We start from the raw sequence: 26,886 nt of genomic DNA, 5'->3' as shown, positions 1-26,886 counted from the left end.
TGTGGTGTATTTTGACATGTATTTTGACTGATGTTTAGCGTCTGTTCATGTGTCATTGATGCACCATTGACATGCTGTATTGTCCAACATTATGTGGTGATGTTGCAATCAACAAATTGGTGCAACACTGAATGTATGTGGTGATTGTCGAGTATCGAGTTCATCTAGTTGTTTCTTGGTGTTTTCAATATCTATAAGCATCTTGTTCATAATTCCAAGGTATGTGTTGTGTGTCAATGGTCTTGTTGCTCATAATGTGTATTTGCTACTAGGTTTTCAACTGTTGGTAGTGTTGCTCGTGGACATATGACGACATATTGATGTTGTATATAGTTTGGAGGAATATCACAAAAGTCAAAGATAAGCGTGAAAAAATGAACCAATATGTTGATTGTGTTGTTTAATAGAGTAAAAGGTTGACCCTTTTATAAAAATAATATGACAGTTATGCGTATCCGTGATTTAAACAACATAACTGATAAACTCCCTTGTTACCCTATAGTTATTGCATAAAAGGTGGCGATAGTCATTGCATCAAACAGTTATGCGTTGCGTATGGATTCTGATTTGTTTTATATTAATTGCCTAATATGTCTCACATTACCAATGTCCAACATTTTCAGGTACAACTACTTGATCAGTTGTAGTTATGGTTTCCTTCTGCGAATAAATGTGCCTCAAGTCTCTGAAGTACTTGGTTGTTCAGGCAATCTAACACTATGCATAAAATTCATGAATAATATCAATATATCAATCAACACATTAACACATCAATATCAAACAACTTACTGTGATGATGGCCAGAGTACTCGATAACCGTTTGAAATAGTAGGATATTACTCAGTTGAGACTTTGCATCCACATCCAGCACCAAACCCAATGCGTTTATTTTGTAAATCAAATGTCAATCCAAGTTGGGCCATAAATGGAATACCGAGAATTGCATTGTCATTTGAATCAACTCCTACAGCAAATCTAACTATAATCCAACATGTACATTAGTCAGGTTAATCAAACAACACATACTGCATACAATTGTCAAATATTTACAATTTTTAGAACCAGCTCTCTGTATATAGTCTTTGGGACCCAACTTGATTGTTACAACAGAATTGCGATTGGCATCAGTTACGGGGTTTTCAGCAAACATTGTAATTGAAAGCGTTGGCAGCTTGCCCCAATCGATATCAAAACCGGATTCAAGCATTGCGTAGTTTTGCGAAAATATTTTTTTAACCATTACTTTTCCGAGTTTGTCACTAAATATATTAATGTTGACAGTGATCGCACCACTATCAAGAATAGCATTGATCAACGCTGTCACGACTACTTCAGGAAAACGCATATGTAAAAAGCATGTTTCCACACTCGAGTACAAAATACGTCCATTTTCCATTATTGTTTTTTGGAATTCCTCGGGCAGCTCCACTTGTTCGTCATTGACTAGTATGCTCTTGATGTTGACAGTAAACTGATCGTCTGATGGTGATTGTACTCATGCAATACTTGTTCCATCTGTCCCGCATTTTGGAGTTATATCCGTGTTTCCTATATTGATGAAGCTATTTGAAGTCATTTCATACGGACATAATTGAAGACCAATCTCGTTATTAGGAATGACATCACTGGTGTACAAAACATCCATTGCAGTGGTTTGTGAGTGATGATTTGATAACGAGGTATAGCCAAACCCAAATATTCCATCAAGATTTGGATTGATACCAACTATATCTGCCGATTGTCTTTCAACTGATAGTACTGGTAAATTGATGTCAGTTATCCCAGTACCTGGAATCGTCACATCGGCTGTGGAACTAAACCCATTATACTCATCGCCTTTGTAACCTATAGTAACGGGTTCCCCACTTGGAGTGTGTTGCGGAGTCAAACCTACATTGCTGCTTGAACTAGGAAGTGGTACGATTGTATCAGACATTACTGAATCGACTTGTAAATTCAACTATTTTAAACAAGTGTGAGATTGATTCAACGTGGTGCAAATTGATATCAAACTACAATGCATGACATGATACATACATTGACTCCATCAACATTGACTTTAATTGTGTAACATTTTGTGATATCACCATCCAACACAACGGGTGATCGTTTTGACAGCCTATTGTTTGATTGACCGGTAATTTCAAAAGGTGATTCTAATGCAAGTCGAACTGCAGCAACCGCCTGTAACGCAAGTATAACGCATTCTAGAGTAATCAACATTGTATCGAGTAGTGTAATGAAAATGGGTTGAATCTGATACATGACTGCCGTTTTATAACGACGGCAACTTCAAGGGTGACAATCGGCACCTTTCAAATGGGTATTTAGAAAAAACGCCAAATACACCATGTAGGGTCAACAAACCCAGAAACACCCTGTAGGGCGAATCGATATACAAGCATCGTTGTTGGTGTATAATCAACCTCACTAGTATATTGTGTTGATCTCTCCAATTGCGGTCATGTATCCAGTAATCAGATAGTGTCAAATTGTCACCCTGATTATGGATATTTATCATCGCATTTACAATCCATTACTACAGCATATACTGTCACTGTATACCAAATATTTGACTGATTGTTCAATTGGTCATGTATTTGATTTGTCCGAGTGATTCAAACCATGTCAAAATGGTTGTTGAAATATAAATATATATCATCCAAAGTTGATTCATATTGTCGCTAGCTGTAATCTGTTGATCTGTCAATGTGTGACCATGTGTCAATGCACACAGTAAACTTGAAACCAACTTGCATAGTTGTCAATGTTCAAATCAAAGCCGCAAAGTTTCATTCTATTTATCATTGTTTATGGCTCATGGATAGCTGATCAATAAATCACATTCGACATGATTGACATGATTGTTTTGTTGGACATATTTCAGTAGATTTGGTTAGTTACAATTTCAATCAACTCAACAGCTTTGGAAATAACAGTGGTAGCGTAGTAAATGGTTTTAATAGCAACAATTCATATCGATTTTGCAAGATTCATATTTTTGATGTAGAAAATCATGGTTTGTAACAACTATTTGTTGTGTATACATCATAAACTATCAACCATTTGGTCATGCATCAACACCAATGTACAGTGTGACATGGTATGTTGAATAGATTCAATATTCCCAATATTCTCAATACTATAAACAACATATGGACACCAAACAATACCAGTTTTTCAACCGATATTCACAACTAAATTAGTCAGACTATTTATCCAAGATGTGCAACCCAGACCAAACATCATGTGTACAATGGTGGATGGTTTGCAGGTTTGAATAGTGGACAACGTTCAGTGCTAGACTAATACCCAATGTAAATCATCAAGTGATGGCAGGGTTTTCAACAAATAGTTTCGATTACATTTTGACCAATAGCAAGTGTTGATCGGAGATGATCATCAATCAACAATCATGGACAAAACTCGTTCAACTATATTGGACGAATGTAACATTGCATGATTGTCTACTTATCAGCGATATGTATATTAATGACATGAGCAAACAAATGTATGATATCATTAGTACAGGTTTTGATCAAGGTTTTGAAAACCAACTTCAAGTCTTTGCGCCAGGTTGTCATAATCTTGAATGACTGATGACTGTCAGTGCAATATTCCTACTCAATACGTTCATGAACACGGTAGTTTCAGTAAATCATTGCATGATTGGTTACTTTGACATGTTGGATTTACATGGTACTCAATGGTATGATTGATAGGTCAATTGGCAATTGTTTCGTGTTTTTAGTCATTTATTTGCCTGCAATAAAAGTGGCATGATCTCATATACCAGGAGTTTGACAAAAATACAAGACTCATTGTCATGACACTATTTCAAGAGCAGTCATTGCACATTGGTGTTCACCAGACAAACAAACCATCGAGTATAGCGTATTTTTCAATTTTCAGTTTTTGGCATTCAGGTTTGGGTTTTGATCAATCGTTGAACCAAGACTAAATCATCATTGGTTGTTACAGCTGGCCAAACAAGCTTAATCGATAAATATTACAAATCATATAACCCAAATCATCAAAATCACTCCAAACTGCTGACAAGTCACCGCCAAGTTGGTTGTTGCTAATTCATCAGTGTTGGCAGCTACAATAATCAATCAATATATGTTTTGAAAATTGTTTTGAAAATCGATTCGCACAATTTGCACAACTTTTGGACGAGTCATGATCCAAGATACTATCGCTGTTGGTTTTGATGTTATAACCAATTCAATGCCACATCCAAATGTTGTCAAAATCATCCAAAAACTATTGTGTTGACAAGCATGTATATTGGCATCAATTCCATTGTAAAAATAGTCGTATAGTTTCGAGTGATTGCTCGCGAGGTCAACAATATCACCACATTCACGAAACGGAACTTTTACAAAACTACAAATCATATACTGCATGCATGTCGTTGGCATCGAGTCTGTGATTGTTGAACAGTGTTATGGTCTTGATTGTAGTCAGTCCACCAAATCCAAAATGTGTTGGGTTTGAAAATACTATATATTTTCAAAATCATTGATCTGACAATTAGGTCGCATCTTGTTGAATCCCAGCCTGAATATTTGACACCAGCTGTTGCAATTGCATTCAATAAACCAGCATTGATGTTTGTATCATGAATACCCTGAATATCAGTCATGGCATTATCCATACATATACATAATATGTTTGGTGGCAATTTGTCTCCAAATGCAATTTTGGATTTGACATTGTCATGCAGTCAAACCATGTTTTTTTGCAAAACATCGGTAAAAGACTGTAAACATGCGGATCTCAACCACAAATCGTTCAAAAGTTACAAATACAAGTCATCAAAAAACGTATATCGTTGTCATCAGACAATTTACCATCACACTGCACGACACTTGTACAAAGTTTGTTGGACAAAACTTGGTTGATATCTAGGATACGGTTGAAACTGACAAGCATGTGTGTTCATATTGTCACCAGTGTTGTATTTGATATTCAATCAGTGTGTGTATTACACTGTCTGACCAATATTGACCACACTACACTAAATAATCAAATGCCAAACAATCTGTAAACAGAGCAAGACACCACTCTAATTTATTATTTGCCACAAACTACCGACTGATCAAATGTCGTTGAGATATATAACACACTATCAAGACGTGTAATATGTCGAGTTGCAACAACACTAAATACATAATAAATGCATAAATGTCCATTTTTAATGGTCTTGGTTGTTGAAATGGCTTGAGCAACTTTTTAAACAGCGAAATTGATGTTCAACATCGTTGCGCAAGCCATTTCAACACAAACGCATTTACAAGCCAACCCATATTAATAACTGTATCAGTTGTATCAGCTGTAAACCATACTGTAAAATGATGCTATGTTTGGGATGTATTTGACATGTACATGTTGTACATTTTCGATTGCCATTTCATGTATTGGATTATCAGCATAATAAGCGCAGTATCTCAGTCATTCAGATTCCTTGTTTTGGGAATGATCATTTCTGTATCATTTTTTGCTGAAATGATAATCAGTGTGTTACTGTGTATTACTGTTTGAACCAAAGTCAATACTGCAAGCACTCGAGTGCTACTCCAATCAATTGAGTTGACATTGACATTGGTATTGGTATTGATATCAGCAAGAAATCCAATTGATTTCCAAATTGAACGAGTTGATTCCAAAATATTGTTATCCACAAACATAAATGTCAATTGCAACACTTTTATCAAATCTATTGGATATCAAATCCAGTAACCCATTGTAACAAGCCTCAAATTATGTCTCGGAACAATGCAACCATGACAAAATACAACACTTTACCAGGTTTGCTGTATACAACAACATATATTTGGAGCAGAGTTTGAACACATAGTTGCGCAGTTATTCGAAGTTCGTGTGTTTCTAGTATCATACCCAAAATGTGTGTTATTCCATCATCAATACTTTGCTCACAATACACTCAAACTATTACTACACAATCAGTTGTCAATGACCATGAGTAGTATATGTAGTGCACTGGATGATACCACTTGTTTTAAGCAAGACTGCTAAAATATTCAAAAGTTGACGACATACTTTGATACATTCGTACATGATGATTGTGATTGATATTGAACGCATTTGGTTTGTGGTTACAATGTGAATTCTGGTTTTAGAACTAATCAGAATCGGATTGTCTGGAATTGTCTGGAATTGTTGTTGTGCTAGATTGGTGTTTTCACCTATAATCACTGCTAAATTTGATTCAAAGTTGTCAGGTGTGATATCCTGACAAATGCCGACATTATCAAAATGCTTACCGTATACAAGTTGATTAAAGTTGCAAGTTGTCTGCCAAACTCATACTTGATGCTTCAATCGGACACGATTAGATGGTACAAGGATGTGTCAACAGAGCCATTATTTGTCAAAAAGCGTATGTTACAATAGTAAACTTGAATTTGGACTTTCCATGCTAAATGCATCTCAATCCCTTGAATGGACACAATTGTATAATGCCAGTTGTATTAACATTGAATTATCAAATAATTGGAATGGTTGGAATGGTTGAAAATATGTCATATCAGTTGTAAAATACAACTATCACTTTCTACTCTTCAAATCTGGTTGTATTAGTGGGAGTTTTATAACGTATTGCTTCAATCCATGAATGGGTTGTACCTGCTCTGTGCCATCAATTGGTTTGAAACTCTGCTTTTTGAACCCTTCAAACTGGTGAGGTGGAACCACAAAATAAAGTTTGGGTTCATCATACAAATTGCACAGTTTTGTAAGAATATCAACTTCGCGAATTAGATGTTCAGCAACAGCTGTAAATTGGAACATTCCCTGTCGACTGAGTGAATCAATTGCTGCAAAATTATCGTCATCTGTCGGTTCGTAATAGTTGCCATCAAGTGCTGCAGCAGTAGGGATAGTATTTATTCCAAATGTAATTCGTTGGCCATTGAGTGCATCCAAAGTAATCTTTGTCACTGTACCATCTTTCAGGCATCTGCATTTGAGAGTTTGTCCACCAGTACAAAAAACCACATGTCCGTATATTTCAAACAAATGTCTTGAAATCTCGGTTGGAATACCATCAAACATTTGCTGCATATTGGTAATCATTTGAGCAGAATGACGTTGCCAAAGTTTTTCTCCAACATATCTTGAAGCAATATCAACATGCAGGAATCTGTACTGTCCGTTGTCTGACACAATGATATGAAGCAATGTATGAGTATTTGCAGATAGTTTGATTGTGAATCCAATGTTTCGTACCCCTTTGACTGCATCAACATCAGTCAAAGCTTTCTCCATTGGATTTGATACAATATCAAAGACAGAACGAGCTACACCACCATACATGCGATATCTCTCATTGATAGTCTCAATGGGTACATCCGGATAGCAATGACGTCGGCAAGTCTGTAACTCGTCCAAAGTCCAAACAGGAAAATCCCATTCCCTTGCCATCTTTTGTTTGACGAACTCCTTGTATCCTTCAGACTGAGGAGATGACATGAACAAGACAATGCAACATGATGATCTTGGAATCGTGTGTCCATCAACAATATACAATGTGTCTTGTTTCCAAACAATATTGGCCACTTCAAGTCCAAGCTCTGTGACGAGTTGTTGCTGCAAGTAAAAGCATTTGAAACAAGATCCCACTTGATAAACAATCCGGTTTGGCTTTAGAGACAGAGTTTTCGTGGTAAAGTCATCCATCAAGCGATGCAATATGTAGACAAAAAACAGTGACTTTCCGATGCCTGATGTTCCAGATATTGCAAATGATTCCATGCCACGATCAATTTGATCCAAAAGCAAGCCAAACACATCATGATAGCACTCTCTAACATATAGTTTTTGTATTTTGTCTTGGGTGTATGGGAAAAAGACATGATCTGTCGACTGTATACATTCATCGATCAGCTGGGCGTTTGCAAACGACTTGAATTGGGTTGTCAAATCATTGGGTTTGGTACGTTGTCGTTTAGGAGAAAAGTCTTGATGGTTTGCTGTTGATAAAGAAGTAGAACCTGCATCAAAAATGGTACTTTTGCTTGGTTCCCTGGTAGGTGATGGTAAACAACCAATGACAACACAATAACCATCTTGAGTAAAGTATTATTGAGGAAGGGAGTCGAGTAAAGCCCAGGTGTTGATTAGTTGGTCCTTGTTACTGTTGGTGTAGAGTTGGAGTTGAGGAGCATCAATGTCAGCCATAGCAGGACCATATTCAGACTTGATAGCATCCTGAACGTCACTCGGGTCTTCAAAGTCAGTCACATCGATTTCAGCAGTAAGTGTGTTGTATTGGACATTGAGGTATCGTTTTGGCATTTTATGAAAAGAAAAAGAGTAAAAAAGCAATTTATTTGTCAAATTGTAAAACAAAAATCGACTTTTTAATCGAGTCAAAATAACAAAATTTTGGGATATTTCAAGACAATTCACACGATTTAAATATTTGGAAATTAGTCAAATTTACACCAGAATTAATGTCTCATTAATGTGAGACATTACTAGTGTGAGAGTGTTGACTTGCATTGTGTGAGACATTAGTAGTGTGTGAATGTGAGACATTTCTGAATAGTTTAACAATCAAAAACCATCAACAATGACGTTTGAACTGGAATTCACATGACTTTCTTGTCTCCTATTTTATAAACACACTCACTCACTTGTTAATAAACAACACAATCGAATATTGATTCATTCCATCACATCTTCAATCAACTGTAACACACTTGACAATAATGACAACCATCAATATGCCATCATATGTTCACGATCCTCACAAGTAATATGAACTCAATTGGAAACGCTGTGACTAGCGCATTTGGTCAGTCGCAGAGTCAAACCAATGACATTGTTGTCATGATGACCAAACACGACAATGTCATTCGATCATTACTGGGACAGATCTTGATCAAACTGGACTCTGGTTGCTCACCAACACATGCAGTTGTTATACCAGTTGCGGTATTCGAAACCATTTCCACGACTGTGAACATCACCGCAACTGTGACTGTGTTTTGTCCACAAAGTCAATCCAAGTTGTTCATATGCGACAACAGCACGTTGCACACACACGCAGACTGTCGATACGGAATGCCAAGCAACAATCAACTTATTCCGTAATCGTGCAATTGTTGACATAAATACCATTGCGGTCAATGCTGTATCGACTGGTGTCGAACCTTGAATGAATGCTGCAACTCGCATTTGTTTATTGCGTTTTGCATCGAATGCAATGTGCACACTCAATAAACTTTGTGGTGTTTTGGTCACATTCCGTATCAATCTGCAACGGATTACCAACATCCATACAATCAGCAGCACGATCAGATTATTAGTAGATCAATCTATTGCTGTCAAACTTGTAGTCATGACCCAACTCGGTACAAATCAGGTCAAGTTTGATCCAGAAACTCCAACAAAAACCATCAATCCGACCATTGAGCTGGCTGTTCGTTGACAGTTTACTGATTATGTGGGTTTATTGTTGATGGGTAAGCGTGTAAACTGTCGTACACGCAATTTATACTGCGAGTTGGTGGTCAAGTCTGACAATCTGCATTCGCGAACTTGTGTGCAAGCAGTGTTTTGTTGGATCTCAAACATCCTGCAACTCGCACAGTTGTTTGCACAGTTACTCGTCTATCAATCCAACTGGATCTGCAACTCTGTCAAGCAAATCCGTAGTTCAATCTGCTGATGTTGATGTGACTACAATAAACACGAAACTCACCGAAATAACACTTGCTGATCTGACAGGTCAATGAGTGACACTCTAACCATTAATACCAAACAAACAACGTTTTGAATCAACAATCAACTGTCATGACAATTGGTAACATTCGTGGTCATTTGGCATTCATCTCAAACCATCACATCAAACACATTTCCAAAATCGATTGTTGGACAACTCAACTCGGTGCACGAGTCCGCATTACTGTGTCAGAGTCATGTTCCGCACACACTATCCATCAACTCTGTCACCAATCATCCGTACAACAACTGACACATACACAAAAACTGTCAACGCAGGCATCCAACGACATCCTCACTGTGTGTTTCACCACTTCCTAATTGTTGTCAAATATTGTCAGTCAATGTGTCAAACATTGCCAGCAAACACTCACTACTTTGACATATATTCAGCCAAACCGACTATGTGGATTATCCGAGACTTGCATTGCAACGGACAGTTTCAAGCACACAGTGTGTAGTTTCAATGTATTGCAACACTCGGCAACTGTTCCCGAACATCGAGACACCATTCGGTATTGACAAATGGTTTGGATTTGCAAAATGACTGTTTATGGCACCATAATTGTCGCAAACATTCCAAACTTTACACCTGACTGTGTTTGGACTGTTGGCTGTGTACATTGGACACTCGGCTGCATGCGACTATCAAACGCGAAATGTCTTGTCTGCCATTCAACATGTCCTGTCAGCAGTTATTCCGTTTGACGATCACTCATCAGTGCTACTGTTTGCAAACTGGAACACTGAATATGCGCCATTACAACACATCATACACGCATGAATACTGCGTTTGACTGTCATGCAGTATGTTGGCAATATGCAGACAGTAACATCACTCGAGTGAGCAGGACTGCATGTCATTGACACTCTACCAATCACTTTGTGTGTGACGAGACTGAACAAACACTTGTAGAATCTGCTCGTGTAAACATGAACATTGCGGTTGTTGACGATGTGTCATTTACACTTGCATCCGCACTAATACACATGCACCAACTCATTCAGTCCATTCCACTCATCCAACTAACATATCACAACTCTGCATATATGCCTATGATCGGATTGCAATGTTCACGATTGGTGGAATATATGCAGCGTTTGATGGATCATACACGGACACACACGAGCTATGCATTCAGTTATTGGATGCTGCCAATGCAACAGTGAATGATTGTCAACTGCATGCACATGCACATACTGCTCGGGAACATAAACGTCGACTGTATCGCTCAACCAAACGGATGATTTGACATGGTAACACTGGAATATCGATGTACATTACAGCAAGTATCCGTGACAATCACAATGAACTCTGTCGCATCCAACTAGATGCATTCTGGGACAAACACAATGCAACAATCCAGCGACTTGAATGCGCCAATGAACATATGATCTGGATCAAGTTTGCTGACACACTTGACCAGACAGTATTGATGATCGTTTTGATATGACATTTGCAGCAGCTCGAGTCATGTCTGGTGGTGCAACACACACAACAACCATCACTCCATTTCATTCCATTCCACTATACGATGTGATGCCAATCGTATCATTCAGTACAGCAGTGATAGTATTTTTGACATACCGAGTAATCACTACTTGGGTCTTGCTATGAACGATAGTGGACATTTATTTGACTTGCAGTAATGTCAGTACTTGCATATACGTGATTCACTTCCACCATCCAAACTGGTTCCGATTCGTGACGATGCAACTGATCTCGACTCGGATATATCTTGGAATCGACTAGTTGATGCAATACAGCAGCTGGTTCACACCAGACACCCGAAAAACAACAGGATATTGGTCACATTCTGTCGAGTCGCATTATATACATCGGATGATACTACACCTGATGAACCACCCAATCCATTTGATCGTGTCCTGCTACACAGTTCAGGCAATATTCTGACGGCCACTATGCAACCTGATGGCAGTCTGCATACACTGTACCGATTGTACTGACTGCATATATCGACAAGAATAACGGTGATCACATTAATACAAACGACAAACACGGTATTACACTGATTGATGTGTCATAAACTGGTATGCAAGATCTTGCAAACACACATTGATGGATCGTGGATCTCAACAAACTCGTCACCGCTAAGCATGGTTGATTTCAAACCAAACAAATGTGTTGTGCAGGTTGTTTCACTAGTCGATATTGTTCAATGACAGCAGTGCGTGTAGCTCAATACTATTGTTGTGTTGATTGACATTCAAAATGCATTCGACACTGTCACGGTTGGTGCCTTGATATGATAACTGCAGCATATGTGATTGACACCACACACACTGGTCTTGCTAACAGCGCTGCACACATACTCATCAGCTTGTGCTCAAACTGAATCATTGGTTTCTAACCCATTTCCATTTGAGCATGGAGTCCGGTGGTGATGCCCACTGTCGGATTGTTGTCCAACGTGTTCATCAACGACATACACGATGATATCAACCGATTGTCATTGCATGAGTATCGTGTAAATCACCACCAATGTGAGGGTTCATGTATGCCGACAATATCGTGATATTTGTTGACTCTGATCAGTCACTCCAATTGGCATCTGGTGTACTTGCACAATAAATGGAACAATTTCAAACAAGTTTTGGTGTAGTCAAATGCAACATACTCGGTTTCCGTGGTCACAACACTTTGATTCCGAATTACCAATTGATATGATGCTACACGAACAACAGATTCGTCGTGTTCAACACTACAAATATCTGGATGTTGTATTTCACAAATCACTGTATCACACCATGCGACTGAACTATATTCAGGTTGCTGTATCCAATAGCATGTTGGTTGTGTCCAGTTCTTGCAAACCATCAACTCACAATCAACTTTCAGACACGAATATGTTTGGCAGTCATTCTAGTAATGGTCATGTATGCACTGGATCTGATTGGTGATGACTTGACCTGCATACACAGTCAACAGTCAATCACGGTGTGCTACGCATATTGAATGCATGCAAATCCATGACTGTCGATCCCTTGTTGTTGAAATGGGTTCAGATCACCATCAGCTCACTCACTCGTTGCACCGATGCGATTGCATGATCAACTGGACACCAACCAAACCACATTCGAATATATATGTTCCAGTCATGTGCATGGTGTATCGATTGTCAACTCACAATGTCAACTCCAACACATTCCATCATGATTATGGTCACATCACACCATGCTGATGTATGTCGATCGGTATCACATTGAAAACGGCTGTCATCCAATGGCTGCAATGCAATACCGTGCATGTATTGTGACTGATACACTGTGCACCATCAGCAAGTGTGCAACTATCACTCGATATATTGAGTCTGATATGCAACAACATGCTGTGTTTACCATGATCAGGTTTTTGATCAATCTTGGACTCACAATACATGATTTGTCATGTTGGATCGTGTGGATGTGTCATGGACTGCAATTTAGTTTCAGACACACATATGTTTGACATTGACTGATGCATACTGTGCAATGACTGATCAGTGCGGGTGTGATTACACACTTGGTGGTATTGTGCATTATAGTTGTTTGACAATGGATGAATGCTGGATTAGTCAGTTATATGCAACCCATTTGAATCGACCTATTTGAACAAACACTCGATGTAACTGACAACAATGTGTATGCATGGCTGTTGGATCAATCGAGTTTCTGTTGGTAGCGTACCATTGGTAACAAACACAACCCTGACACCATCATCACAACAATCATACAACAGTTGACCAATACACTTGTAACACCACCAGCATATGCTCGTATGGATATGGCATGTTCACATGAGTTCATTTCATGTCTTGGCATTCGTTTAAATAAAACTTGTTCAAAAGTAAATCATGACCATAGCAGACTTACGATTGTAATAGTACACCAAAGTCGTATCCTGCAGCCATTAACAATGTATTACAATCAAACGTTGCATAGAAACCTCCACTTTGATCATGGTTTGGAACTGTAAACTGCCTGTTTGGTTTATGTTAATGTACAGATTCTACAAATGGTATGCCAAAAATCATGCCAAAATCAAAATCACCAAACAGTATCGTTAGATCAGCCGAGTGATGTCATGTATTCAATCGAGATGGATTGCAGTTCAACAAACTGGTTGCAGTGTACAAGACACGAACAATAAATGATTCTGTCATCCAAATCAGTACTAAACAATCTACCGATACTTTGAATAAACATCAATAAAAACATACTCTTGTGTGGTTGAATGAAATGTACACATCAAATATTTGATCCACATTGATGGTGACAGTTACGCATTTTTTGACTTTATTCTCACTTGGTTCCTATTGTACCTATTGTTCCTACTATCCCTATGTCGCTAGCCGTAAGGGTTTTGAAAGACACAATGTCGCCCTTTAGACTTGGTAGAAACTGGCATCGGAAATACTATGAGACTGATTGCTTGTTGTGTGCTTGAACTCCCTTATTAATGTTCCATCTTACACGAGTACAGTTGTAACAATAGCCTTTAGTTTTGACCCTTTAATCAATCCATGTTGTATAAATATCAAAACAAACTGCCAAAACTACCCAGTATTTCGACACTATCTGAATAAATTGCTGCTCGTCTGTATTGTTCATCTGGATAGTTTACAATGAAACAGGCTGTGATTTTTGTAATTTCGCTGCTGGCAGCCATGTCGTCGGCTATAGTCGTATCGACTTCTGAAAGTCCAGCTCCCACATTCGAACCATCACCATCAACATCGACATCAGGCTCAACATCAGGTTCACATCCACCTTCAGCTCCAGCACTATTATTTCGACCCCATAGTGATACTCGTGTCGCTAGTCTGTTTTCACGCTATGATATATTTTTGAAACAATACAATTCGAAAGTCGCTGAATGCGAAGTTTTAAAACAGGATTGTGAAGACCTCGACAGCATCGTACGTATACAAACACTTACACATACTCTGACTCTAGATAAATGCACTCGTGATAAAGGCTCATCAAAAAAAATGCGATTGAAGGCCACCTCCAACTGTATGAAAGAAAATTTAAAAAAGGCCAAGGATGTGTATCTTCAATCCCTTGCGAAAAAAATCCATATATGTGGTGAAGTCAGTCGACTCAAAGCAAGAATGAACGAGGTCGAGGCTAAAGTTCAAAACTTGCTATTCAATGATCAACAATAGCTTGATCAAATATCAAACTGCTACCAATCTGCATAAAATTGAAACAATAAAGTTTGGAATCATGATATATGCATATTGTTTGTAGATGCACATTATACAACAGTGAATGCAATGGATTGTCATTGACTGTTGTTTTGAACCATTTTGTCAACAAATGCAACTGCTTATGACATGCAATAGATTTGGATAATATACCAACAAAAAATCAACATAAACTGGTTTACCGAGTATGTTGTATACAACAATTGCTTTTATACATGTTTGATATGGATCATTCAGCTGGGACCATTGCATTGTTAATAATCGACTACAGACTCATGGACGTGTATTTTAAGCTAGTTTGTATCATAATTATGACAGGATGTGTGATGAGATGATGCAGTGAACATATATACAACGTGTATTACAGTAAAAACATGGACTGATTGTTTGGACATGTATGGAGCAGAGCTGTTGTAACATCCAAACAACTATACTAAACATGTTGAAAAGCATCAAATGGCAGTAGGTTGATCACCAAGAAACAATGCTACAAGTCTGAAATGCAGCATGATGATTATTTATCAACGTAATATTGATTGTCTGGTATTTACACTGTAAATCAATATCAAGTGGGTTCCAATTACGATTTTACTGATCATGGTGGATAATGGTGGCAAATGTTTGGCAAGTCAAAGATATGGACATGTGGATGTGGATGCTAATCACCATTGAATCAAACCACTGCATGTTTTGTTGCACAGTAAATACTATATTGAACAAGTCCAAGTCCAAGTGTTTGTAATGATATTGAGGCTGGTGATGAGTTACACTTGTGATTGAAACCTGATTGGTATTGCATGTCATGTGTCAATACGACATGTCAAGCAATATCATATCGACACAATACACACATGCATGTCAGCATCATCAATGTGTACAACTATGCAATATACAATCAACTGTATTGTATTGGAAATACAAGTGTCAATGTACAATATGATACCATGTCAACCAAGACTGTGAAATGATCAGATATAATGCATGCAAATCCAAATTTATTGCAAGTTGAGTTAGAATGATAATCGAATCGGTTGAAACCAACAGATTAATGCTCAATCAATGGTTCGCGATCTTCATCTCCGGGTCGCTGAAACAATGATCCAGCATTACCCACAAGCCTGGAGGCTCCTCTGCGTATACCGGAAGAAGCTCTGTGTCTAAAAGTAGAAGCTCTGCGTCCAAGGGATCCAGATCCAGATGGTCTACTTGATGATGGTTGCGAATCTTGACTTTGTTGTTGACCACTAGGTTTTCGATGCTTTCGTCGGCCACCAGATTTTTGATTAAGAGATTTATTGCGTTCTGATGATTGCCCTTTACTAGCTAATTCGCCAAAGTACCTCATAACGGAAGGATACGTGCCGATGGAAGCAATTTTTTGATTAAGTGATCTATAATTCCAAGTTCCAAAAACGGACTCCACAAGCCTTATTTCGACGCGATTCATTCCAAATTTAAGATCATTTTTTTTGAGCACGCACTCACTATAGCGTTTTTTAAGATACTCGAGTTTGGATTTTTGGGCTTCGAGATCAATCTTAGTCTTCCGAATTTCAATATAATATTTTAGGCTGTCATCGTCTTGAGATTTTTCTTCCAAATCTTGAATCTTTGTTTCCAAGTTCGTTACCAGCATAGTCTGGCTGTCATATTGAGGTTTTAACGAGTCGCATATTTTTTCTTGCTCTTCAAAACCATCCTGTATCTCTACGTATTTGTCGAGTAAATTCTTGATGCTATCTGGAAGTGGATTAAGACCATCTAAGCCTATACCGTTTGGATTAGGAGTTGGCGAGGTGATAGACTCGGTGCTTGTAGTTTCACTGGGAAGAATTGGATTGGCAATAGTAACCGAGCAGGCAAACAGGATCGATGACAATACAGCAACTGCGAGTTTCATTTTACTGGTTTGGTTGAGCAAGTTGCAATGCCATTCAACAGGTCAAGTTTTGGATTGTATTTATATACATTATTGAATAAATGATATTAAAAGCATATTCCTTGAATGGTCGTTTTAAGGGCTAGTGTTGTTATCAGGGTTGGTGTTGATTTGTTGTCAATGCCAAACTTTGAAGAGTCTCCCTTTATATGATATCCGCAACCTTGGCTGAGCCGATATCTGACCATACATTCGAATATCATGTGGTTGATTATGCAGTCCTACCCTAAAAATGGCTATGGTCAAGGGTTAGGGTCAAGAAATGAGTATAAACCAAAACTGGAATGAGTTGACACTCGGCTATTAGTTGGTCATCAACATGTGTTGTGATATTCCATGCTTGTTAAAATAGCAAGTGATTGGCATGATTCAACGTACAAGTAGTGTATAGTGAATATCGGATGATACCGTTTTACTTGAACAAGAGTGCTAAATCCGTTGAAATAATTGTAATTTAGTCGTCTATTTCTGTACTACATTTTACATCCTCATTGTTATGTTGGAGCAATCAGACATTGACCGTTTACGTATAGTTTGAATGGTTAGTGTGTATCTGTTGTAATATCCAAGCAAGATATCTAAGCTTTAATCAACAAGCAAGCATTAGTACTTGCATTGGACACTCCCTAATTTATCATTTCCTCATTATCTCCATTATCTCCCTTATGTTTCAATACCACTACTCTTACTTTTTAAAAAACCCAGCGTTACCAATATTTTATATAGCGGCATATTATATTATATTATTACTTGTTGAAAGACTCGGTAATTTTTGTCTATCTTGTATACTCTACTTTTTCGATACACCTAAATTCTTTAACATGCTACACAACATCAAATGTCTGCAAAAAACAGCTGGAAATGGAATGTGTTTGTGGAAATAGGAAACATCATACACAATATGACAGTAGTATTGCATACATACAAATCAAAGTATGCTATCATGATTGTCAACGGATTGATTGAAAACAACTTTATATCCAACTTGCTCATCAACAACCAACAACTGCAAGATCCTTCTTGCCAATATCACAGTATCTGGATGGAAATACGGAACCGATCCAAACTGCTGTCAATCAATACTGTCATTCAACACTACAAGGCTGACATTGACAAGTTGTTTGACATCTCATTATTTCCAAAGAAAAACGGAATCCAGACCAGATTCGCTTGGAATGTCAACAACGGAACTGACTGTTTGTTGCTACATCAAGACTCGTCAGTACAGACCCACACAATACAATGTAAGAGATATCAGGCAACCAGATACAAATGAACTGCTTGTCTGCAATATGCTGCATCATATTGGAATGGGTCCTGAAACTCGTTGTATCATTGCATCTCACAGCACCAAAACAGTCTGCATTGCTATCAAGTATTGCCATGTGGTGCTATTGTCCGAGTTGACAAGGATACAGCAAACAATACCCAACTTTGATTGGATTTGATATTTCGTATCCTGTGTATATGCGATTGTGCTGTCAACTCATCAAACTGCGGTCAAGTCGATGATAAAGCAATGATTGTCGACTTTTGTATCCAAAAACAGTCAAAGGACTACATTAAAACAGACATTATGGACAGATTCTACAAAGGAAATGGTAAATTCCATTATTCTGGGTTGATGCAAATCGCAGTCAAAACAACAAACGCTGTAAACATGGATACGATGAACAAGTCGTTGTAGCAATGAAATGCAAGTTGCTGGAGAGTATTGAGCGAGCCGAATCGGAGATTGATGGATTGGTTTAAAATGGGGTAACAGACTGATATTTGAAACGATTTACAACGATATGTCCATGATCTTGAAGCAACAGTTGCAGTTCTAATGGAATATTTTGTTGGTAGCATTCATCTTTAAATGTAGGCATATTGGTATCCAGCAACAATGGAAAATGTGTAATATTACAACTGTAATGTCTGGACAAGTGACTGTCTGAATAACAGTAACTATTTCCAGTGATGCTGATTTGTAAAAACTCGAATTATTCAACAACACTCCATCAATGCATTTGAAAAAGTGATTGTACAGAATATTCGTGTTGGTTTAGCATCTTTTTACGAATGGCAAACTTCAAATTATACCAAAAGGTTGGATCAATCCAGAGATATGGCCAAGTTATTGGATACAATGGAGGCAGATAAAGACTGGGCAATTTTTAGAGCAAGCAACTGCGATTGATTTATTGACCAAGACAATGTGCCCTTGGTTGATCCTGCAAACATCATCTATGACGGATGTGACGATCTTGCCATTCGCGTTGTTCGACAAGGATCGCTACTGCGCAAAGAAGGTGTGTTTAAACGATCCTATCGGCCCGTCAATGCTGTCCTGTCCACTTCTGGATATCTGCATACTCTGCCACCACTTTCATCAACACCCATAGGAGCTACGCATTCTGACACTTCATCTGCAGGCGGTCCATTTTCTCCTACTGGCAACAAACCGGATTTTTCGGCTGATTCCATACTTGAAATGCCTGAGTTGACGCTTGATTTGGCAGAATACACCTTGCTTCCACTTAATCTTGGCGACAAAGATCCCAAAGACATTGTTTTTGTTGGGAAAAACTCGGGTATGTTTGGACGAGATATCAAACACAAATTCAAGGGGAAAACCATGGTTGAAAGTGCGGATTGGTGGACTGCAATCAATGAACATATGAAACAGATGGGAACACGGACTTTGGTTGGAACACCCACTACACAGCACTCAAAACCAGCTTTTGCTGGTACTGCTCCTTTACCAAAAGAAGGTGCAGATGGATCGACCGGACTTTCTCAACGCGCTGCTGCATCTGTAGCTACTGCGGATGCTCCGTCGACGTCTCTTCAAGCTCGATTGGGAGCCGTTGTAAGTCATAGCAAATCCGATACGATTCATGCTACTTCTGGTACACGACCAGTGAGTATGCCTGCACCACCTCTACCTGGTCGACCCAAAAGTACTATTGTACCTACATTGAGACCCAAATCTGGATCGCTTATTGACGAATCATTTGATGATTTGCCTAGTAGGAGAGATTCGTTATCACCTCCGATTTCTTTTACAACTACTTCAAATGATCAAATTCCTACACCTGCTCATGTAGCTGATTTTGCTTCATTTCCACCTCCCGACACGAATGACAAGACCGAGGTGGGCAATGTATCTGCTTTATCATTAAGTGAACAAATGGAAATGAAATTAAGCCATGCTACAAGTGGTGGTCATTCTCATGATGATCCGGTTGAACTGGACACGCCATCACCCAAAGCAAAACTAGCTAGTCTATCTACCGGAACTAACAATCCATGGGACACATTTCAAGACGAGTCGGGTGGTTGGTAATGTCGTATATGGAACTCGTTCAATTCTCTACAAGGCTTATTGTGGCATCTGCCATGTTTATTCAACTATTAAAACCTTATTTACCAAGATAATTTGTTTTTTAAACTTGAAAGCTATCCAATGGAAATTAGAGGTAGAACATACAATAGCTCAATTATTTTATTGATTTGGAAAAAATAGCAATGATTGTTGTATTCGGTAGTATAGCAATACTCTCCAAAAAGTAGCAACAGCATAAAATACGAAATAGCAATATCAAAACAGGTGGTGAATATAAAAATGGTAGGGTACGGGAAACACTATTTTTGAGGAGGCAATGGAGGCTGTTGGCTAGATGTGCCAGTGGAAGTATTGGGCACGGAACTGGCAGCAGCAGCAATACCAACGGTTTCATAAACCTGACCCAAGATCCGCAAAGCATCAGCACGTCGTTTACGTAACTCGGTCGACACACCAGGTGCATCTCCGAGAGCATCGTCGCATACATCGCGTAGCACAGATTCAACTTCTAATTTGGATCCTCTCCACAAAGCTTCTAGTCCCTTTGTTGCCGCTTCATATTCCAGCTGCGTGCGGAGTTCTTGTTCCTGGGGTGTCAGTTCGACTTTGACATCCTCATCAACAGTCTTTTCACCTCCTTCACCTGTTTTTTTTGTTTTTTATCCATTTCTTGAAGTTTGGTGAATTTGCTTTGCAGATCTAGAGCCGTACGAAACGTCCCGACCGTCTCGTTTAAAATGTGAGTTTTTTCTTTGATAGCTCCGCTTACTCGAGACCCAAGTCCCCATACTCGATGCCATAGCACAGCACCCCCATCCTCTGCAGCAATTTTGGCAATCCACTGATCAGCTTTTAAAACATAGGTGAATCCAATCGCTCTCAACAATTCGGGTCCATAGCTTTCTAAAGCAAGTTGTTGGGCTTCGATAGTAGATAAAGCACGAAACGTGTTGAGTGATTCGTTTGCCAAGCTATTCAAAGAGATCCCCAAAGGTGGAGAAGAAGTAGGATCAGGAAATGGAAACGCATCAGTGTAAAGCGAAAGCTTGGCAACAAGATTATGCGACAGTTTCTGAATACGTTCTTTACGAATCAAACGACGTTGTTCGTACATCAATGCCGAGTCTTGTTTGGCTTGAGTGGTAGCATCTGTAGATGGCACTTCTGTTCCCGAGTTGATTGTAGAAGAGTTGGAGTCAGTGGTCAAGTCATTAGATTTGGATGGATCTTTTGCAGCCATGACGTCTTTAAAATCCCGAGCAATGGATATTTCACCAATGATATCAACAAACATATCACCACCAAACTGTTGTCTGAAGAATTGTTCTGGATCGACAAACACAGATCCTTCAGAACCCACTGCAGCAGCCTTTCCATGAATATTATAAAATGAACGACGCTGTGGATCCGACAAGACTAAAATTTAAACATTAGTATAGTTTTTCTGGATACACATGAACCATCAAGTCTGTACCTTGATAAGCTTCAGATATTTGTTTAAACATTTCTTCAGCCAATGGATTGTCCAAGTTTTTATCAGGATGACACTTTATAGCCTTGAGATAATACGCCTTTTTGATGACAGCACTAGACGCCGTAGCAGGAATCTCCAACAAATCATAATATTCCATATCGATTGGATGGTCATCTAAATCAATCATGAAATTAGAAGACAAGAATCATCCTTTTTCAAAGGTTTTACAATTACCTGAACCGGTTTTTCCAAGAGTAGTTTTTGGTCTGCGACTGGAAGCATTGTTGGTAGATTGGTCCGAGGCATTTGTAGTTTTTTTTAGCAGAAACAGATGGAGTCTGTTGAACAGCAGAAGTTGGAATAGAACAAGTCTCTACAAGAAAAGCAAACCACTCTATAAACAGAAAAGGCATAAGCTGGAGTGACAGGAAGATAGAATTCAATGACTACAGAACAGTTTGGACACTTTGCAGTGACAGAAGGTTTTGGTCTCCTCGATTCAATAACAGGAATATGAGTTGAATCGCTCATGTTATCAACAACCAAATCTCAGCAAATGCAAAATGGAACACTTGTGTTGAAAATTTCCTTGATTTTGTTGGAATAAAAATAAATCGAATATTCTTGTTGAAAATTGACTTGATTGATATTGTTGGAATTGCAGGCTTACAAACTCATTTTTATTAGAATGTCAGCAAGAGTTGTTGCACAATACAAAACTGCATTTCGCGATATTATTGTTGAACGGTTTAAACCAGATTCAATAGTAAATGTGTCGTTTTGTTGATTCAAAAATGTATATTTCGTAAATGAAACTCATCTTCAATTGTCTGATTTACAAGTTGGTTTTGGAATACTTGAAATAGTACCGCAGTATGTATTGAACAGTGGAAAATGTAAAAAACAATAGTAGTATAGATAGGGCACTGAATGATATTACTTTTCTTGGTAGATGCTCTCTGCTAAAAGTTGTTCAAAGTGTCTGGAGTTGATCTCGCCTGTGACAGGTAATTTATGCTAAAATGCCATGAACAATCAATGTCAAATATAATGGTCAAGACTCGGTGCTTTATTCATACAAATAATTGTCTAATTCATTCCAACCCAAATGTACTATCTCAAGTATTTTCAACCAGACTAAGGAGCAAGTTTGTTTCTTCCATTCGAGCAACAGGGGAGCAATTTCGTGTAGAGAAGCCAAAGTCAATGATATATGGATTCCCAGATTCATCAATCAAGATATTCTCCTTTTTGATATCGTTATGTAGAATACCGGCCTCGTGAATGCTTTCGAGTGTTTCCAACAACTTCTGCTTTTGCTGTTCAGTGAATCCATTGGCCACCGTACCACAGATAGAAACACCTACACAGTACAGAACGTCCTCCACAAACCCATGACAAACGAATCTAGGTATGCCATTCCCTTGTAGCCCCGATAGCTGTTCATACACAGAAACCTCATTCAGCAATTCTGGAAGCATTTCTCCGTGCTTGGCAATATCAGCAACCTTGAGAGCAATACGGCTAGATCCATAGTAATCCAAATACACTTTGCTTCTTCCTTCACCAAGAACTGTATCGAATTTGAAATCATCAACATCAAAGTCTTGGGGTTGCTCGTTGATTTGAATTCCAGACGACAAAGAACTGCATCCTCTGGAGAGACTAGCACGCGGAGATACTCTAGTACTACTTGGTCGAGAGATTTGGGTAGCAGAACTAGCTCTAGACGGACGCTTTGATACGGGGGGAGAATCCATATGATTGTGATTGACGATGCTGCTGAAATACGATAAGCATTGTTGAACAGTGGGAGTTTGAGCAGTAAAGGAGATTCCCTCGGAAACATACAAAGCTTCATGACTTCGAGGTTCTTCACAAACGGCACATTCTTGATTTCGATAAACAAACCAGGTGTTTTCGTATGACGACAGAATCCCATATTGTCTGTGGTTCAATCGCATATAGTGGTAGAGTTGGTCAAGAGCAGACGCACGTGTCCTTTCTGTGTCGTATGAATTGACGATATCACCAGTAGACAAAGCCCAATTGCCCTTTTCTTCAACAATGGCAACAATCTCTCCATCTCTAGTCATTAAATGATCTGGTTCCCCTACGCAGCTTGTGATTTGACGTCGTGCCTTGAATTCAGAAGGAGGAATGAAACACTTGGCAGAGATATTGAGCAAATTGTCGAGAATGAAGGGTTGAAGACTTTGAACTTCTTCGGTGATAACTCTGGGAACAAACACAGGTCTTTGTACTCTTTGAGAATGCTGATGATGATTAGCACCAATCCAATCAACAACGCTTTGCTTAAAATCAGACCACAGGAAAACATGTGCCGGCTTCTTCCAAATTCTGCCAGAAATGTTGGGTCTTGACACAGGATTGTCATACACCGGTTCAGGAAGAGAACAAATCATATGCTCGTCCATAGTGATAGTATCTCTTAGAGAGCGAATAATCAGTGGATGGTCGTAGGAACCAGTAGGTTGCTGAATGGAGGTCAGGAGAGTATTCCCAGGAATAGCAGGTCCATCAGGCAAGTGGAGAGTGAGTGGCCCATAGTCTTCTGGGATACCAGCAAGTCTTCTAGTTGGTTCAACAACAATGGCTGCAACCAGGCCACCAACGTCAGTCAGTGGCCTTCTTCTTTCTAGTTCTCCATTGAAGTGGGTTTCGATTTCCACTGGCTGATAGTCCAGATATTTGATGTAAAACCTTTCATTTTCCATTGTAGTTTACTGAAGAGAAATGAAAGAATTGAATGGAATGAAATAGAATAAGAATGAAGTGAAATGAAGAAAAGAAAGAAAAGAAAAGAAAAAATCAGACTTTAAATACAAAATTTGATGTTATGTGAATAACGTGAGACAAATTCACACTTTGAATATTAAACATTTGTCATGTGTTTATTTGTATTGTTCAATCAAGTGTCAATTCAACTCAATTGATTACGTCATTCATATAATGACTCGAATCTTTTATTCAACATTTTAATATTCAATTATTGTTAATCAGTCAATTGTTGGATTGGTAAATGTGTTACAAAACATTCATTTACATGCTGAATCTGACAAGTGGATAATGATTGTTCCAATCAACAATTGTATTGGATTGACTGCAATATTATCATTGATTGCAGTCACTGTTGACCAATACATTGTAATACATTGACAGTCTCGACATCAACATTGTCATTCATGTCAAGTTGTGTGTAGTTGCCAACATCACACCACAACAATACTATCAACTTTCAATTCCTGTGATACACCGTTTCAACCATGACTGGATCGATGTTGATCACTTGTCAATACACGGACCAGTTGTATAATCGTACAACTGTTGGTTAACCAATGTTTGACTGTCAATATTTGAATCATGAATATTGTCCAATATAATCGTCACTAACATTGTCGTTTGATTGCCTTGTTCTATGAATAATCATTGCAATGTCATTTGTTCAGTTGTTGTTGGTTTATTGAAACCATGTCACAATTCTTGATATATTGCACATGATCTTGTAATTGTTGGTGTTGTCTGTAGTAATTCTGTCAATGTATACGAATGACACTTGTTGCTAATTGGTAGTTGTTTATGACTGATACACAACCGATCAGGTTTGGTGACCATTCTATGCACATATATATTTGACATTATATTGGACTGTTATGTTGTTTGATCCAATAGTAGTATATGTCAGTCATACTATAATACTACATGTTTGTTGCAATATTCATACAACCTATATCCAAAACTGCACAAACACTGTCATTCAAGATTGATGAGTATGCAATCACAAATGAATCCAACGCATTTTTGTTGTATATAGTTGTATCGGCTGTCGTGTTTGTTGGCTTGCCTGTTGGCTTGACTAGATCTGATATTACACGGGCTATTCAACAATTGTATTGAATTCCGGTTAGTATCGAGTCATTTGAGTCGTTCAAGTAGTCAAGTTGCTTAGTTTGCAATGTGTTGTATCCAGGAATCACTTGCAATCAAACCATCACCAAGCCACAAGTTAACAACACCAAATGGTATATGACTGGTTATATTAACACATTGCAAACACTCGACGAATTAGCCATGAATCAGGCTCAATCATCAACCGCAAATATTGTCAAAGTGTGTATTCCTGGTTTAGTTGATGATGATCCGAGTATGCGGTATTTGTCACAGTTTGATTTGGTTCAAACAGGTTTTGTAATGGTTTCAACAATATCTGATGAATGACATGCTACAATCGCAGTATATTGATATTACCGCATGATACAACTGTTTGGTTGACCAACCGACTCGAATGTTGATGGATTATTATGCCAATCGACTGTTTTGACCTGATATCACCACACTTGACATACCAACACATGCGACATATGATGGAGTGATGGAAATACTCGAAATACACACAATACAACTCTTGCAGCAGTGTATGAAACTATCAAGCATGACATGACATGACATGAAGGGTGTAGATTAGACTTGATAACAATGTGTACGATTTGGACTTTTAAATTCGGAAATAGCAGCTCTGTTCCAACATCCCATTGATTGTAAATGTCGATGTTGTTTAACCTTGTACAAATGACCATTTCACATGCAACTTTAGCCTGATATTGAGTATTTTCAAATGAATGCAAACTTGCGACACTCGCTTGACTTGTTTGGCTCGGATTCTGGTTGATATTTACGATATCGATGCAAAGTTGCATTCCAGAATGAATGTGTATAATCTGATGTGGTCAATCGTTTGGTTTCATTGTTATTGGTCATTGACACCAGTGATTGCATTAATTGCAAATAGTAGTCCAAGTAATCATGCATAAACAAACACCGGGTAGTCACTGATAAACTGATGGTATCCAATGTATACATGACACATTGTATAGTTACATTTAATTGCCAGCAATGTGTGATTGGATTACTCGAGTCATCAAGCAATTATCAAACAGTTGTCAAGAACAATCAAGTCATGTCCAATAAACTGTCTGGTGTGCAGGTGTTTTGGCATTGGTCCGTTGGTCCATTAGTACGATTGTTGGTTGGCAATTCAGACTTGTAAATGACAATTGATTCTTGATTGTTGCATTGGTGTCCATATGTGTCCATATGTGACTCATTGTATATGGAACAGGACTGACAAGTATGTCTGAATTGATGACAAATGATACAG

At 38.4% G+C, this 26,886-nt stretch overlaps 10 protein-coding genes across 10 annotated transcripts; 5 read left to right on the top strand and 5 right to left on the bottom strand.

Annotated features, from left to right (window-relative positions):
* Window positions 1–836: 836 nt before the first annotated feature.
* Window positions 837–2,223, bottom strand: BATDEDRAFT_26411 (uncharacterized protein; the record flags this gene model as incomplete). The annotated part of the gene is made up of 4 exons (XM_006680314.1): window positions 837–979; window positions 1,027–1,443; window positions 1,507–1,960; window positions 2,038–2,223. The coding sequence occupies 4 exons, from the start codon at window positions 2,221–2,223 to the stop codon at window positions 837–839; spliced, it is 1,200 nt and encodes a 399-aa protein (XP_006680377.1).
* A 2,911-nt stretch (window positions 2,224–5,134) lies between these two features.
* BATDEDRAFT_26410 (uncharacterized protein) lies at window positions 5,135–8,322 on the bottom strand (the record flags this gene model as incomplete). Its single annotated transcript, XM_006680313.1, has 6 exons — window positions 5,135–5,167; window positions 5,541–5,722; window positions 5,812–5,892; window positions 5,985–6,258; window positions 6,652–7,997; window positions 8,163–8,322. The coding sequence occupies 6 exons, from the start codon at window positions 8,320–8,322 to the stop codon at window positions 5,135–5,137; spliced, it is 2,076 nt and encodes a 691-aa protein (XP_006680376.1).
* Window positions 8,323–8,787: 465 nt separating this feature from the next.
* Window positions 8,788–9,123, top strand: BATDEDRAFT_90141 (uncharacterized protein; the record flags this gene model as incomplete). Its single annotated transcript, XM_006680530.1, has 1 exon — window positions 8,788–9,123. One exon carries the CDS (start codon window positions 8,788–8,790, stop codon window positions 9,121–9,123), a length of 336 nt encoding a protein of 111 aa, XP_006680593.1.
* A 367-nt stretch (window positions 9,124–9,490) lies between these two features.
* On the top strand, window positions 9,491–9,700 carry BATDEDRAFT_30401 (uncharacterized protein; the record flags this gene model as incomplete). The annotated part of the gene is made up of 1 exon (XM_006680317.1): window positions 9,491–9,700. The coding sequence occupies one exon, from the start codon at window positions 9,491–9,493 to the stop codon at window positions 9,698–9,700; it is 210 nt and encodes a 69-aa protein (XP_006680380.1).
* A 1,327-nt stretch (window positions 9,701–11,027) lies between these two features.
* BATDEDRAFT_26408 (uncharacterized protein) lies at window positions 11,028–11,721 on the top strand (the record flags this gene model as incomplete). Its single annotated transcript, XM_006680312.1, has 2 exons — window positions 11,028–11,183; window positions 11,410–11,721. The coding sequence occupies 2 exons, from the start codon at window positions 11,028–11,030 to the stop codon at window positions 11,719–11,721; spliced, it is 468 nt and encodes a 155-aa protein (XP_006680375.1).
* Window positions 11,722–14,378: 2,657 nt separating this feature from the next.
* BATDEDRAFT_26407 (uncharacterized protein) lies at window positions 14,379–14,921 on the top strand (the record flags this gene model as incomplete). The annotated part of the gene is made up of 1 exon (XM_006680311.1): window positions 14,379–14,921. One exon carries the CDS (start codon window positions 14,379–14,381, stop codon window positions 14,919–14,921), a length of 543 nt encoding a protein of 180 aa, XP_006680374.1.
* Window positions 14,922–16,008: 1,087 nt separating this feature from the next.
* BATDEDRAFT_26406 (uncharacterized protein) lies at window positions 16,009–16,863 on the bottom strand (the record flags this gene model as incomplete). The annotated part of the gene is made up of 1 exon (XM_006680310.1): window positions 16,009–16,863. One exon carries the CDS (start codon window positions 16,861–16,863, stop codon window positions 16,009–16,011), a length of 855 nt encoding a protein of 284 aa, XP_006680373.1.
* An 877-nt stretch (window positions 16,864–17,740) lies between these two features.
* BATDEDRAFT_26405 (uncharacterized protein) lies at window positions 17,741–20,233 on the top strand (the record flags this gene model as incomplete). The annotated part of the gene is made up of 3 exons (XM_006680309.1): window positions 17,741–18,146; window positions 18,408–18,503; window positions 19,098–20,233. 3 exons carry the CDS (start codon window positions 17,741–17,743, stop codon window positions 20,231–20,233), a joined length of 1,638 nt encoding a protein of 545 aa, XP_006680372.1.
* A 299-nt stretch (window positions 20,234–20,532) lies between these two features.
* Window positions 20,533–21,894, bottom strand: BATDEDRAFT_12615 (uncharacterized protein; the record flags this gene model as incomplete). The annotated part of the gene is made up of 4 exons (XM_006680186.1): window positions 20,533–20,820; window positions 20,877–21,204; window positions 21,259–21,649; window positions 21,708–21,894. 4 exons carry the CDS (start codon window positions 21,892–21,894, stop codon window positions 20,533–20,535), a joined length of 1,194 nt encoding a protein of 397 aa, XP_006680249.1.
* Window positions 21,895–22,825: 931 nt separating this feature from the next.
* BATDEDRAFT_90344 (uncharacterized protein) lies at window positions 22,826–24,445 on the bottom strand (the record flags this gene model as incomplete). The annotated part of the gene is made up of 1 exon (XM_006680454.1): window positions 22,826–24,445. One exon carries the CDS (start codon window positions 24,443–24,445, stop codon window positions 22,826–22,828), a length of 1,620 nt encoding a protein of 539 aa, XP_006680517.1.
* Window positions 24,446–26,886: the final 2,441 nt, after the last annotated feature.

Source organism: Batrachochytrium dendrobatidis, assembly GCF_000203795.2.
Source record: "Batrachochytrium dendrobatidis JAM81 unplaced genomic scaffold BATDEscaffold_9, whole genome shotgun sequence".
NCBI classification, from domain to species: Eukaryota; Fungi; Chytridiomycota; class Chytridiomycetes; order Rhizophydiales; genus Batrachochytrium; species Batrachochytrium dendrobatidis.
This window is presented reverse-complemented; position numbering and strand designations above follow the sequence as displayed.